The sequence below is a fragment of the Mustela nigripes genome, chromosome 1 (genome assembly GCF_022355385.1).
Source record: "Mustela nigripes isolate SB6536 chromosome 1, MUSNIG.SB6536, whole genome shotgun sequence".
NCBI lineage: Eukaryota > Metazoa > Chordata > Mammalia > Carnivora > Mustelidae > Mustela > Mustela nigripes.
In genome coordinates this window covers 161711203-161727918 of record NC_081557.1, presented here as the reverse complement: position 1 = coordinate 161727918, position 16716 = coordinate 161711203, and the positions used below count along the sequence as shown (strand labels likewise).

General features: G+C 34.6%; 1 protein-coding gene across 1 annotated transcript in view; it reads left to right on the top strand.

Moving 5' to 3' along the window:
* The window catches only part of LOC132026775 (sperm-tail PG-rich repeat-containing protein 2-like), a 36075-nt gene extending 19646 nt beyond the window's left edge, over positions 1-16429 (top strand). The window contains exons 3-5 of the mRNA XM_059415069.1: positions 2331-2468; positions 6234-6401; positions 16313-16429. Coding sequence (XP_059271052.1) covers positions 2331-2468; positions 6234-6401; positions 16313-16429 — 423 coding nt within the window. The remainder of the gene's footprint in view (positions 1-2330; positions 2469-6233; positions 6402-16312) is intronic.
* Positions 16430-16716: the final 287 nt, after the last annotated feature.

Sequence of the window (16716 nt, the reverse complement as noted above, 5' to 3'; positions counted from 1 at the left end):
CCACCTCACTCCAGTCAAAATGGCTAAAATTAACTAGTCAGGAAACAACAGGTGTTGGTGAGGATGCAGAGAAGGGGGAGCCCTTCTACACTGTTGGTGGGAATGCAAGCTGGTGCAGCCACTCTGGAAAACAGTTGAAAATAGAGATACCCTACAATCCAGCAATTGTGCTACTGGGTATTTACCCCAAAGATACAAATATAGTGATCTGAAGGAGCATGTGCACCCCAATGTTTTATATATATATATATATATATATATATATATATATATATATATATACATACATACCCCCCACACATACACACACATATGTGTATATGTATCACACACACACGTACATAATACATACATACACACAATAGAATATTATGCAGCCATTAAAAAAGTAAATCTTACCATTTGCAATGATGTGGATGGAACTATAGGGTATTATGCTAAGTGAAGTAAGTCAACAATTATCATATGATCTCCCTGATAGGAGGAATTTGAGAAACAAGACAAGAGGATTGTAGGAGAAGGAGGGAAAAATGAAACAAAACAAAACCCAAAAGGGAGACAAACCATAAAAGACTCTCAATCTCAGGAAATGAATTGAAGGTTGCTGGAGTGGACGAGGTTGGGGGGGATGGAGTGGTTGATGGACATTGGGGAGGGTATGTGCTATGGTGAGCACTGTGAATTGTGTAAGACTGATGAATCACAGTCCTGTACCCCTGATACAATACATTATATGTTAATTTAAAAAAAAAAGAACTATTGGGACTTAATCAAGATAAAAAGCTTTTGCACAGCAAAAGAAATAGTCAACAAAACCAAAAGACGAAAGGCAGAATGGGAGAAGATATTTGCAAGTGACATATCAGATAAAGGGCTAGTATCCAAAATCTATAAAGAACTTACCAGACTCAACACTCAAAGAACTAATAATCCAATCAAGAAATGGGCCGAAGACATGAGCAGACATTTCGCAAAGAAGGCATCCAAGTGGCCAACAGACACATGAAAAAATGCTCAACATCACTTGGCCTCAGGAAAATACAAATCAAAACCATGATGAGATATAACCTCACACCAGTCAGAATGGCTAAAATTAACAAGTCAGGAAATGATAGATTTTGGTGAGGATGCACAGAAAGGGGAATCATCCTACACTGTTTCTGGGAATGCAAACTGTTGTTGCAGGATGGAAACAGTTCAGAGGTTCCTCAAAAAGTTGGAAATAGAGCTACCCTATGACCCAGCAATTGCACTATTGGGTATTTACACCAAAGATAGAAATGTAGTGATTCGAAGGGGCATATGCACCCCAATGTTTATAGCAGCAGTGTTCACAATAGCCAAACTATGGAAAGAGCCTAGATGTCCATCAACAGATGAATGGATAAAGATGATATGCTATATGTATACAGTGGAGTACTATGCAGCCATCAAAAATTGAAATCTTGCCATTTGTGGTGATGTGGCTGGAACTAGAGGGTATTATGCTAAGTGAAATAAGTCAGTCAGAGAAAGACAATTATATGATCTCACTGAGGTATGGAATTTGAGAAAGAAGACAGAGGATCACAGGGGGAGAAGAGGAATAAATGAAACAAGATGAAACCAGAGAGGGAAACAAACCATAAGAGACTCCATCTCAGGAAACTAACTGAGGGTTGCTGGAGTGGAGGGGTTTGGGAGGGATGGGGTGGCTGGTTGATGCACATTGTGGAGGGTATGTGCTATGGTGAGCACTGTGAATTGTGTAAGACTGTTGAATCACGTACCCCTGAAACAAATAATACATTATATGTTAAAGAAAAAGAAAAATGTGCTGTTAAAAAAACCAGGAATAAACCAGCTAACCAAATAAAAACCCATGCAGTTGCCACTAAGCCTATGTAAGCATCCCTGGAAATGACCAAAAAGTAGTTCATGAAAATAATTAATCCTAAACAAGCTTGGAAAGGTTGCTTTTTCCTTGCAGTGTGAGTACCAATATTCTTAGCTCATTTCAGAGATACGTATTCTTTTGAGGCCTGCTAGTGTATGCTCTTCATTCTTGCTCTACAACTTTCAGGATTCCTTTGTTTTGATTCCTGTTTTAAAACTGAATTTTGCATTCTCTTGGAGTGTCCTAAGTATAGTAAATTTTAATCTGAATTCATAGTTAAAACTGATGACTATAGCTGTTGTCCTCTCTTATTATCTCTTTACTAGAATGATGTCTTTAGTCAAGAGCCTTGGGTTTTAAAACTGTTTGTTCATATTAATATGTAATACTTACCAAATAGTATTAATTATCAAGTGCTTCTTTTAATTATTTCATTTTTTTCTCTCCAATTTAGTATAATATAAAAGGAGGTCATAGTCTACAAAACCGGGAGAAGCGTTTTAAGAAGTTTGTTTCAGATAGTCCAGGACCAGCGAGCTATGATCAGTTTTATCCTGGAACATTAGATATCATGAACAGAAAAGCACTACAGGTAAAAGAGCATCTTCAATCAGTATGTTGCTATTTTAAATTATACTTTGACATTTCTTTTAGTTAAAATAGAAAAGGTTTAATATTTTATGTGGTAAGTACATTAAGAAAAACTTTACTATAAAAATTATTTTTATTAGTATCCATATTGTAGTTTATAATTAAATTAATATTCAATGTGTATAAACTAGTTTTTTATTGTATTAACAACTGACTTCGTTTTTGCTTTTAATAAATCTATTATCACTTCCAATTTCTATGGTAAATGGAAAGTAAAGGAGATTTAAAAAACCACCCGAGTGGTCTACCTATATATAGAGAGAAAACTCTGTAATAAGTACTGTTAATAATACAGTGAAATTGAAAGCATGATTCCTGAAATAAAAAAAACTTAAAATTTAGATGAGAGAGAGCTATATAGATTGTTACTAATGCAAGATGAAATATGATAGGTGCTAAATGAATAACCGTGTAATTGAATTCCATAGGAATTTTAAAACTACATTAATTTTGTTTTTAGAGGGACGCCTGGGTGGCTCAGTTGGTTAAGTAGCTGCCTTCGGCTCAGGTCATGATCCCAGGGTCCTGGGATCGAGTCCCACATTGGGCTTCTTGCTCGGCAGGGAGCCTGCTTCTCCCTCTGCCTCTGCTTGCCTCTCTGTCTGCCTGTGCTTGCTCGCTCTCTCTCCCTCTGTCTCTGGCAAATAAATAAATAAAATCTTAAAAAAAAAATTTTTTTTTTTAGAGAGAGCAATGGGGCTGGGGGATAGAGGAAGAGGGAGAATCTGAAGCAGGATCCATACCTAGCATAAAGCCCGAGTCAGGGCTCCATCTTATGACCCTGAGATCATGATCTTAGCCAAAATCAAGAGTTGGATGCTTAACAAACTCAGCCACCCAGGCCTCCCAGTGCCATAGGAATTTAAAGGAAGACTACTACATCATGGCAAAGTATACTTTGTAGAGGATTTATAGAGAAGTTTGGCCTTGAAGAATAGAGTTGGACTATACCTTCCAGGCATGGAGAGCTATAGAGGTGAAGGTAGTGTAGTAGGGTCCATAGAAGACCCAAGATTGTACTGACCCAAGTAAAAAATTCATGTAGGAGACTAGCAGATGACATGTTTGGAAAAATACATTGGTGTTATATAATGAATAGTTGTTTTTTTTTTTTTTTTTTTAGTCTGTGAAGCCAGGAAGGTTTTCTGGCTGTCCTCTTTTATTTTTTATTTTTTTAATTTTTTATTTTTTATAAACATATATTTTTATCCCCAGGGGTACAGGTCTGTGAATCACCAGGTTTACACACTTCACAGCACTCACCAAATCACATACCCTCCCCAATGAATAGTTTTTATACCAAAGGCCTAGCCCTTTGAAATAAATAATCTAGATTTTGGTCAGTTTATTTAGAGTGGTTCTCTTTTCTTTTTCCATAACTCCTTCACATAGCTCATTTTAATTACATTTTAATCAGCTTTGTTTAGGGGACATATTTTAGAGCTAAGTGCTCAGTTGAATAATGTCAGTACAATGACAATGAAGTTAAGGTTTATAAGTATATTTAAATATTTGCTATTTCATAAGTGGGGACAAAGTAAGTGTTCATTTGCTTATGCAAGGATTTATCAGATCTTTTTAGAGAAGGAAACACTTACTTTATTTGACTTTAATCTTTTGCATTTTCTTAATAACACTGTGATATTTTCTTCTGAAAAGTAGTAAGTTTTTTTTTTTCAAGACTTGTGAATGCTTTTTAATGGACAAATTAGGAATTTCTTCCTTCCCTTCATCCCCTTCCTTCCTTCCAGTTTAAAATAAATAAGTCATGGAGAGGAAAAGTACAGCATAGGGAATATAGTCTGTAACATTATGACTATGTATGTGTGTCATATGTCACCATACATATGTCACCATATGTATGGTGACAGATGGTAACTGCACTTGTGGTGAGCATTGTGTAATGTATAGAATTGTCCAGTTACTATGGTGTGCATTTGAAACTAATATCAGACATTTTTTTCCAGAGACTGTGTATAATAGACATAATTCTAGGCCCTGGCAACACATAGAAGACAAATCATTGCTTCCCAGGATCTATAATTTTATTTTTTATTTTTATTTTTTTAAGATTTTATTTATTTATTTGGCAGAGAGAGAGAGAGAGAGAGATCAGAAGTAGGCAGAGAGGCAGGCAGTTGTGGGGGTGGGGGTGGGAAGCAGACTCCCCGCTGAGCAGAGAGCCTGATGCAGGGCTCAATCCTAGGACCCTGAGATCATGACCTGAGCTGAAGGCTGAGGATTAACCCACTGAGCCACCCAGGTGACCTGGATCTATAATTTTAATAGGGAAATTATATAATTCAGTATTAAATATTTGATGCAATGCTATTTTAATAAACATATATCATAATAAAATGTCTGCTAGTAGACCAAAGTAGAGAGTTTTTGGAGGGAATAGTGATATCACAATCAAACTGGATCTTAAAGGATTCACTAAGTGTTAAAAATAATGGGATAAAAACACTACAGGAAGAGAAAGCCATGTGAATAAAGACATTGCAGTTTTTAGTGGGTTGGTATGTCTGGGGAAGAACAGAGTTCTTTAGAATATTTGGAGTATAGGATCTAAGGTAGGAATAGAGGGTAGAGAAGGAGATAGGGGACATATTTTGGAAAGTCTTGATATCATGGAAATAATTTTTGAAAGTAGTTGGAGAAGCTATTCAATATTTCCTGTTATAATTTGATGATCAGTATATGGTCTCTAATGATAAAAAAAAGTAAAATTCTGCCAGTGATAGTATATTTATAACGTAATTATCTATTGGGCATGTGGGCATGCATACACTAAACTATAGCATTTATTTATTCAGAAACAACAGAGGATCAATATATTCTTAAGTAGTTTTCCAGATAACTAAATTGTTTATTTTTTAAATTAAAAAATTTTTTAACTAAATTGTTTAAATGCCAGCATTTCATTTGCTAAATTTTATACTAGTATTTCTACTATATGTTGCTTTCTCTTTTTGTTTAATTTATAAAATATTTCATGCTAAAGGAAATTTAAAAAAATGATAATCACCCTAAAACTTCTGACTATAACTTGGATAATTCTGTTAATTTTTGCATAGCTTTTTAAAAGTTCATCATTAAATCATATATATTACTACATATACTTATGTATGATTGCATGTGTCTTACTTAGACATACATTCTATTTTTCTGTTTCCATTTAGGATTATGTCATAGACATTTTTCTTGCTATCTGGTCAGCATAATTAGGATATTTATATAGAGCACCAGTAATATGGAGGTAAATTAGGAGCTGATTTAGCTGAAAGAATGAAGCTGGGAAATGTTACAGAAAAATATAAAGTTCATTTTTGCCGGGGAGATACTATGATAGTATAGCACAAGTAACCACTTTGAACAGGCGAATGATGATGAGACTAGGAGTTAATGCCTGCTTTTAGCATCAGTATTACTTATTTACTAAGTAAAATAAATAACTGAGCCAAGTGAGGGAGACTCTTCCTCTTAAGGTGGCTTTAATGGTAATACTGTATATTCTCTTAATTTATATGATTAGGTGAGACTTGAATTTACTCCTTTAAATTACTTTTATAGAATCAACATTTCTGGTTTATATTATGAAAGTCATTAAGTCAATATTTATATTTGCCTTTTAGTAAATTTTAATATTTGGTTCTTTATTCCTTTTCTTACCTCTAAGTAAATAATGTAAAATGTTTTCTTATAGAAAATTTCAAGAGTACCACCTACAGTTTACAGAAGTGTTGATGTTCCTTCAATTCCTTCTTGTGGATGGTCATATGGTTATGATATTAATGAGGATGGCAGTATTATAAAACATTCTCCACCTGCTAGTGACAGTACACTAGGTCCAGCATACTATAAACCTCAATTTGTAAGTAAAATGTATTTTCTGTTGACAGTTGGAAGATTGTTTGTGATTATGCATGTTTTAATTAATGTAATGCCAACTTCAGTGATAAATAGACCCCCAAATCTCAGTGGCTTAATACAACAGAAGTTCTTTTTCTCCTCATTCATATAGGTATTCCTTGTTGATAAGAGACTTTCCTCTATGTAGAGATCCAGGGGAACAGGCTTATTCCATTCATGTCACTATCATCATCGAAGGGCTTTAGTTCATCTGTATCCAGCTGGCAAAGGGGAAAGAGAATGGAGAACTGCTAGTGGGAGGATTTTGTAGCCAAATCTGGGTATTAAAGCTTAATCACAGAGGCACACTTAAGGCCAAGAAGGCTGGTAAATATAGTCTAACTACATCTAGGAAGAAGAGGAAACAAGTTTCACTTACAAAAGTGTCTGCTACAATGTATAATCTTATGCAATACATAGATATTCCTTTCCTGAATTTGGAAGGGAAAAGGGATTTTTTAAATAAAGGAATTTGAATCTGATAGTATAAGGATTATTTATTTCACAAAAATTTTTTTAAAAAGTTAAGGAGCTTCTCTTTAATTAAAATATCAAACATATTATAGCACGTCCATCTCATGCAGGTTTTTCGGTTTAAACCTGGCCAAAACTGAGCCAAAATTTCATTTAGCCAATTAAAATATATGAATTATCCATGAGTATAAGTGATTTGTCTGGTTTTACTTAGTTACAAGACTGAAGTACGTAGTGCTTTTGAACTTAACATTTTTATACTTTTATGAGATCTGGAAGAAGTAATCCCCATGAGGAAGATGGCCAGAATTAAGCATGGACTTAAGGAGAGGCTGAAGAGTGACAAACCTTGGGCAAAGAATAGGTATTCTCAGATTTGGCTTGACTTTCAATTTTAGTACTCTATAAGTTTTGTTTGTATATGTCTCCATCTTTGGGCTTAGACCCAAATATCTTTAGAAACCATTTGGTTTGTGGCTATACTGGGACATTTTTGCGTCTTAGATTCTTTGAATTGTTAAGAGTTTTAAAAAATAGGTATTTACTGTAATTTATATAATTACACATAGAACAGTACAAACATAACAGATACCCTTGAATGTAAACTAGTGCAGCCACTGTCGGGGTGGCTCAGTTGGTTAAGCATCTGTGTTCAGCTCAGGTGATGATCCCAGGGTCCTGGGATGGAGTCCTGTATCAGGCTCCCTGCTCAGTGGGGAGCCTGCCACTCCTCCTGTTTGTGTACTCTCTCTGTCTCTGTCAAATAAATAAATAAAATCTTAAAAAATGTCCTTTAATTTGGAATGGTTCTTTAGTCTTTGTCTTTTGTAACCTTGACTTTTTGAAGAGTATAGCCTATTTACTTTGTAGAGTACTTCTTAATTTTGGCTTTATGTATATTTTATCATGATTAGAATAAGTTTATATATTTTGGCAGGAATACTCCAGAAATGAGTATTCTCAGTGCATCACATAAAGAGGCACAGGATATTTGCTTATCTCATGATTGGTGATGTTAATTTGAGGTGGTATCTTCCAGTTATAGTGTAAATTACTGTTTTTAAAAAATTTATAAATATTTTGTGGGAGTTACTTTAAAAATAAGTAGATATATTTTTCGTCATCAAACTTTACTAGTTAAATATCCTTTCATGATGCTTGATTCAATTTTGCTGTGATGTTTATCAAGGGGTGGTTTTATGACCCATCTTTCCTTTAACATGTGTTTGTTGGCACTTTAAAGGAGAGCTTTCCTTATCTTTTTTCCCATTTATATCATCACGGATTCATGAATTCCTCTTTTACTAAAAAATTTATCATTTATTACTCATTATTTATTCCGAGGTTTAAATTACCCCAGAATTGATCCTTGGGAGCCCTTTTAAGCTAGCATCTCTTGTCTTTTTGACATGTCCTCATCATTCCTTGAGCATTTCTTTACCTTCTGGTGCAGTAAGATGTTCCAGGTTCACCAATTTTTTTTCCCCTGCTCCAGCTTTGGAATCAGACATTTCTTTAAGGAGCCCTATTTCCATTTAGTGGAGAATGATATTTCAAAACAAGATCATTATACTATGTACATGCATTGTTCCTGCGGTGCTTCAGGCTGTCAATGGACAGGATTAGAAATCCATACTTATTTCTTATTTATCTATTAAAAACTTTGAGTTTATGCTGATACCTGATTTTGATAATTATGTTGTGGTTATAAAAGACAGTATCTTGTTCTTAAGAAATTCTAATCCAGTACCACAGGTTTGTTCTAGTTTTTGCTTTTCAGTGAGAGACCTTTATTCTATTATTCTCAATATATTTACTTACTTGCTTAGTCCTGTAAAACACTGAAAGAAATTTCATTGCTAACCCATCCCTGCAAAAAACAGACTTGACAAGATAGAAAGCTCTTATCTATAGGTAAGGCTACTGCACTGGAAGGTAGACTAATAGACTGCCTATATGAACATTGAAGGTGTGTGCTGACACATGCACAGAGCACCACTGCAAAAGTTGGAGACTTATTAGTTCAAGGCATTTAAGGAAATGACTTGTCCTACGATTGTCCATTACCTGACCACTTAGCTAACCAGGCTGAAACTTCAGTAGACACATATGACAAAAAATGCAGAATCTAGAGATAGTCCAGGGACATCACTAACCAAACAAGCACCAACAAACACTTCAGTGGTAGGGGGAGATTCTGATTTCTATAGTTGCCATATTATATTATCTAAAATGTGCAATTTTCAACTTAAAAAATGAGAAATGCAAAGAACAAAAAAATACGGTCCATATGTAGGAATAGCAATCAATAGAAACTGTTTTTGAGCTTGAGGAAGCCAGTATGTTGGGCTTATTAGACCAAGTTGTTAAATCAGTTATTTTAAATAGATTCAAAGAAGTAAAGGAATCTATGTCTAAAGAACTAAAGGAAAATGTAGGAACAGTGTCTCACTGAATAGAATGTATCAATAAAAAGTTAGAAATTTTAGAAAGAAATCAAATAAAAATTCTGGAATTGAAAAGTAATAGTTATGGTCTTGAAAATTTACTAGAGGGATTCAGTAATGGATTTGAACTGGCAGAAGAAGGAATCAGGAAATTTGAGGACAAATCAATTGATACTATATAGTCTGACAAAGGAAAAAGGAATGAAGAAAAATAAACATAGCTTGAGAGACTTGTGGGACACCATCGTGCTGACCAATATATGGATAATGGAAGTCCAGGAAGGAAAGAAGAAAAAAAAAGGGTCAGAGAGAATGTTTAAAGAAATAATGGCTAAAACACCCCAAATTTGTTGAAAAAAACATTGATATATACATAAAAGGAGCTCAGTGAATTCCAAGCAGGATAAAATATAAAGGGATGCATACCTAGATCCATTATAGTCAAACCGTTGAAAGCCAAAGACAGAGAGGTGTTAAAAAAGCAGAAGTGACAAGGAGTTCTCCAGTAAGATTAACAGTTTATTACCAGAAACGATGGAGGCCAGAAGGCAATGGGATGATATTTTCAAAGTGCTGGGAAAAAGAAAAAAAGACGGCCAATTGAGAATTCTGTTCTTGGAAAAGGAAGGTGAAATAAAACATTCCCAAGTAAACAGAAACTGAAAGAATTTATCTCTAGTACTTCCTCTAAAGAAATGCTAGAGGCAGTCCTTCAGGCTGAAATGAAAGGTCATTAGGTAGTAACTCAAATCTATACAAAGAATTAAAGAACAATGATAATGGCAAATACATAAGCCAGTATTATTTTATTTTTAGCTTGTAACTCCCCTATTTGATTTCTGTTGATTATGGAATTCAGTAGAAATGATACTTTTTATGTTCAAGTACAGTTGTTTGTTTTCATTATGTTCATTCAGTCAACATATGCACATCATAAGGTTTTGTTATAGTGTTCAGCAATTCATTAGTTGCATATAGCCCAGTGCTCATCCCAACATGTGCTCTCCTTGACACCCATCACCCAGTTACCCTATCCCTCCACCCCCCTCTATTCTGTAACCCTCAGTTTTTTCCCCAGAGTGCAGAGTCTCTCATGGTTTGGACTGTTTTATGCTATAAAAGTTACGAAGAACCAGGTTATCTCTGGAAATATGGATAGGAAGGACATTGTAATTTACAGATGTGTCTCCTATTCTCAGAGACTTCTTCCAGCTCTGGGGTCATTTCTTCTGACTCTGGGGTCTTTTGTCCCATGAGTATCTTGCCTTCTTTATCTATGCCGTACCTGGTTTTCCAGGCCTTGACTATCCCACCATCCTGTAAATAATCTCAAAATAATTAGTCTTCTTCAGCAGACAGTGCCAGTATTTTAGATATTTGAGTAAGATGCTTAGAAGAACAGTAGAGATAAATTATGTAAAAATTGCAGTGAAATTAGAGAAGTCCTATGGTTTAATAGCAGTATATTCTGTTCAAGGTGAGGAAAAGTTAGGAGATGTAGTTGAATGGAGTGTAGCACCTCGGTTTGTTTCTTGGCTTCACCACTTAATAGTTATTTGTCCTTGCATAAGCTGTTTTTTACAATAGTCCTGGATCTTTGGCCTTAACTTAAACAATTCTCTGGATACTTTACCTTAAATCTCAAAATGGTTATTCTTTCTTTAAAATTAAACTTTTCATATACACTATTTCTTTGTTTTGGAATAGTCTATCATCTATTCAAGGGCTAGAACCTTGCCTCCAAGCTTACCTAGATGTACAAAACCTGGATTACCTTAAGAATTGTTACAGTTGAACCACAAAATCACTACAGTGTAAATTAACTTGAAGAGTTTCCTATACCTAATGAATAAACATTACTTTGACATATAAAATTTATTTTATTTTTCCTGTAGCAAAAAAAAATACAGATTCCTATAGACTGTATAGGAATTGTGAAATTGATACTGTAGTAATGTTCATTTAGATTTTACCCAATTTATGATAATTCTATGTATCTCTTTAGTTGCTTTGTGAGATAATCTCATATATGGACTCAGTTTCTAGATGAGTGAATTTTAATAGAAGATTAAGAGAATAATCCAAGAGGTGTGAAATAGTTGTGGTTCTTCCCTGAACTGGTGAATAATATATGCTGGAGATATTTTACATAGTTTAAATAGAAAACAGGCTTTGAAATTAAGAGTTGTGTAAGACTCTAACCAACAAATGATAAGTTTTAGCTTATTCAATCTGTAAGGGAAAAGTCTGTACATAAATTACTTTGTATAACATTTGAGTTATAAAATTTAGTGTCTCTCTTGTGTTCTCTCTCTCTCTTTTTTAAAAGATTTTATTTATTTATTTGACAGAGAGAGATCACAAGTAGGCAGAGACACAGGCAGAGAGAGAGAGAGGGAAGCAGGTTCCCTGCTGAGCAGAGAGCCTGATGTGGGACTCGATCCCAGGACCCTAAGATCATGACCTGAGCTGAAGGCAGCGGCTTAACCCATGGAGCCACCCACACACCCTCTTTCTTTTTTAAGAAGAACCCAGGTAACCATTAGAAGCCTACTTTTTAGAGGTGGACTTCACAAGCAAAGTTCGTGGTGGAATTATGGCACGGACATTTGCTAATGATAACATGCTGGGAGCTACCGGTGTGCTGCCACGCTGGAGAACGGTCCATTAGTGTTTGAATTGATGCACTTTGGGACTTTTAATTCTTCAAAAATTCTATTTCCATACTTAATTATGGAAAAGACATGGTGGAAAAGTTGCATAGCCCCTTCATACATTTTATTGTCAATGGGAGTGGCAGTTAGTAATTCTTCTTCAAGTTATATTACAGCATTTACTTAAAATAATGCAGCCCCCTGCTGAGTTTGCTTCAGTTAAGTCATATTTTATTTGCTAATGATTTTCCAAGTTGACAATGACCTTGAAGTTGGTATTGTCAACACTTCTTGACATAAAGAGAGTATGATTTAGAGTTAAGAGTGCATTAGTTTATTTTTCATTTTCTGTCCTCCATCTTTAAGAGGCTTCTAAATTAAATTTCAGATTGAACATTTACCTGAGTAACCTCTGTAGTCAAGAGTTCAGTGAAAAAATTAATATGATTTGGGTAAAATGAATTTTAGTGTAGGTACAGGAAAAGGATTTTGCTAATGTCTTGAATGGTGTGTATGTATATTTATACATGATCTTTCCTTCTGCTGGATTACTTTAAGAATTATTAAACAGTTGAACCACAAAATCACAATAGTGTAAATAACCTGAAGAGTTTCCTGACCTAATTCTATTCAAGGTCTTGAAATGCTGTGTTGAAAGAATTAATATAAAACTTTAACATGTATTTTTTAGGCTATAAAAATGTGATGTAAGAGATGATTTACCAAAATGCTGTCTTAAAATGCTGATTTAAAAAAAAATCTATAGGCTATAGTAAATAAACATAGTAGATATGCTTCTGCCTGAAATATATAAAATATCTTATATATCTAACATGGTTATGTTATATTAGAACAGAGTTCTACATTTGTGTACTTTACTTATTATGCCTAAAATCTGCACAATTATGGAATTTCTGTTAATTTCTAATTAGAAAATAAAATATAGCACAATGAAGATGTTTTGCTCTTTCTGTACACAAAACTATGTATTTTGAAATGCATGGCTATGTTAGATAAATCCATTTGAAAGATAATCTACAACACTTACTTTAGAAAAAAGAAGTCTTGTGTGGCTTGACATTCTTTCTTTTCCTAAAGCTCTGTAGGGTGCAGCAGTCTTTGGAGTTGCCACTGACCCAAAGGAGCAGGCTGCTTTTCAGCTACTCTAGTGGATGCCACAGTTTCTTCCAGTATTCATCTGCTACCATCTGTAGCTCTGTTGGACATGTCAGGGTGTTCCATTTTTCTATACTCTCATGCTAGGTGTTACATTTGTCTCTGTACTCCAGATCCAAAGCCTTTGGGTGATCTGACTGCCTTATTTCCTTTTGTGTTATGCTCAGGAGTGCCAAAGCAATGTATACTCTAAGTGCTATAGAGATTGGTGAGATAGCTCTTTCAAGTTTTCTTCATAACTCTGTTCCTTCTAGTACTGACAAAGATCTGGGCTTGAGAATCATGTATCAACTAGACAACCTACTTATGATAATAATGGTTATAATATCACCTTACTTTGATATAGTACTTTATAGTGTTATAGCTTCATAAGTGTGTTAAAGCTGAATGTCTATAGTGAAGATAGGAAAATACCTCTCTGCTCTTTGTGTTGTAATTCATTAGAAGGAATCTACATATTAATAATCTAAGTACATTGAGGCCCTTATAGTGCTGGAAATATTCCTAGTGGAAATAAGAATTAATTCTTTTTATTTATGTAACAAGTTTTCCCAGGCTTCATTGGATTGTGGGTTACTAAAACAAGTCACAATTTTGTTAATAACTCTAATGTAAGTATCTTCTCCTATTGATTTAGAGGTCTTCTAGCCTTCTGTAACTTCTTTTTGGGTGTTGCCGGGAGTTCTCAGGGGCTGTCTTGACCACACTCCTGAATAAGTCTGTTTCCACTGAGACAGCTGCCATTCCACTAGGCACTTCAGTGTCTTACCAGATGGTGCTGTCTGCTGGGAATTTCTACCAATGTACCTGATCACAGTTAAAGCTGCATGATGAGCTGGGGTGAAGTTGGGGAATAATGTCTTTCTCTTTTTGTTTTACATTGTATTATAGAGGTATAAAAGTAGCACTGAGTTTTACCAGTGTTTAATGAAAGAAATCTTTCAGATTTTTATCATAGCCTTTTGGTACCCTCCAGGACACAGGCAAAAATCCAGTGGGAATTGTTAGAGGGCTAATTCAGTCCATAGAAAATATTCAACATTTAACATTTGCCACTTTTTGGGCAGTAAGATTTTCTTACTGGATGAGGGTCCTTATGATTAGCTGCTTCCCATAGGATTAGTTTTCACATTCACCTTCTGGTTGATTTGCCCTGTTAGTTCACTAGACATTTAAAAACATGTCTGAATCTTACTTAGATTTAATTAATAACTACCCTCAGCTCCAACATCCTCTACCACCCCAAGCAAGGAATAAACAGGGGAAATCAAAGCAGGGGAAACCTGTAGAAAAACTGCAGTTCAATTTCTCTGTGGGATTACATCTGTAAAAAGAATCGACAAAGGTCCTATTTCACTTCATGGAAACATCAAAGTTCTGTCAGAGATTTTATTGGCCCCTATTTAATTCTTTAAGACAGGTGGGTGTAGAAGGGAAAGTTTAGTTTTATTGTGTTGTATTCTGTAACATCTGAGGGATAGTTAATGGTAAGTTTTAGGAAGTAAAAGGCATTTTCATATAGTAGGGAATTGTAGTGCTGTACCAGATGCTTTTTGGATTTTGTTGTGGCATCCCAAAGCTTTCTGGAATGGTACTGCTCTAAATAGAGTTTGTCCTCATTAGGGGCTAGTGGCAGAGCTTCCAATTTATTTCCAACCATGCATGCCAAGAATAGTGTGGGTGAACATTGTCTTTCATCTCTTTATGTAATGGCCGTGGCGCAAATCTATGAGGGTATTAGTAGTTTTGAGAATTCCTCCCTACTTTCCACTAAAGAGCCCATCCTAATCTCTGGTTTCTGTCTTATTGGGTTCATTAGTAGGCTTCAGAGGAGGTTCTTTTCACATGTGGTGAGTTCTATTTCTGGTTGTAGTCTCTGCTATGTTATATTTTCCAGAAATTCTTTGAAGATTTGGAACATGATTGATACTATCTCTTAGATTCTAGTACTGGTGATTTGTGTCTATTTTATAAAAAATTTTTTGAAATTTTGCTAGGAGCTTGGCAGATATGGGTTTGATTCACCATTTTGAATTGGATTTATACTTTATTCACGAATATTGCTGTTTATTTTATTAATTATTATTTATAATGATAATTGAGAGAGGTTGGTACCACTGTTTTAGAAGAATAATACTTACCTGGGACAAGTGACCCTGCTTTATGCAGTTGAGCTACAAGTTTCTTATGGGGATTTTATTTTTTATATGTATATAAATTGGATTATTAATCCAAGCTTATTTTAAAACTATATTTTTACAAATATGAATTAAAAAATAAGGTAAGTAGGCCAGAGTTTACCTTTTACCCTAGTTAAGAAATGATTTTTAAAGAAGTTTTTGAATGCTCAATTTAGAATCTAGTAGGTGAACAAAAGAGAATTTCTATAAGGGAAGTTACTGTTCTTATATTTCATTATTTTATGAAACCATGTCCTTTAACTTCCCTAAAGTAAACTTTTTAGGGTCATGCTTAAATTTTGACATTTACTATAGTGGATGCAAAGGAAACATGCTTGTTGATATCTCTTGTCACAAATAATTTCTTTGGCATTAGAGGTTGAGTCTGGACCTCAAGCATTAATAGAATAAACTGGGGATAGTATTTAATTCGTTTGTCATATATTTGTTGCTATTTGAAAACTTGCATGAATTTGTTATAGTTTAAATGCTAGGTAATTAAAAATTATCTACTATCTGTTGGTGATACTTGAATTTGATTTCTGGAAATTAATTTAATTTCTATTTAGTTAAGATCATTTTTAACAGACTCTCTATTCCCTAAATCATATAGTTCTGCCCTACCCTCCCTTTTTAAAATGATGAGGTGCTCATGTTTATTGCCCTTAAGGTTTTAGATTGCTAAGTGTACTGCCAAGAGAGCTGTTCATATTGGTTGAGGATGACTAGAGATACCTCTCTAGGAATCCTGGCTGACTCAGGAGTGGGATAGGGCACAACAATTTTAATTTAGGTTGAGAGAAGAGTTTTGCAATTGTTAGCAGAACCTCCTTGACTAAGGCTGTCCTTCCTTTAGATTTAGACTTAAATGAAGTTAAACATTGTTTTATGGCTTATTTAAACTATGTCTCATCTTTACCTTTTTTTTTTTTTTTTTTTAAGGATTTTTCCAATACAACTTTAAAATACAAGGGGATACATTTTGGCAACTCTTTGGGAAGACTCGAGTTACCTACAAAGTCAGGGCCTGGTCCTGGACAGTATAATATAGTCCAGTAAGTAAAAAATACATACATACATATGTAACTGTAGTATACCTCTAATGTAGTTCTTGACTGTAAAGTATTCTAATATATTCATTTGTGCCTGGCTCTGGTGTCCATTCTTCTGACTAAATGATAGATTTAGAAGCCATTCTCAGTGTGGGCTCAGAGCCATGGCATCAGTTTGGAGGTTATATTTATGAAGTTTAACTAGGAAATACATTTCTGGTAAAATAACTCATTCTGTCTTTATTTTCTTCTACTCCCATTCCTACTTTATTTTCTCCTACTCATACTCCCATG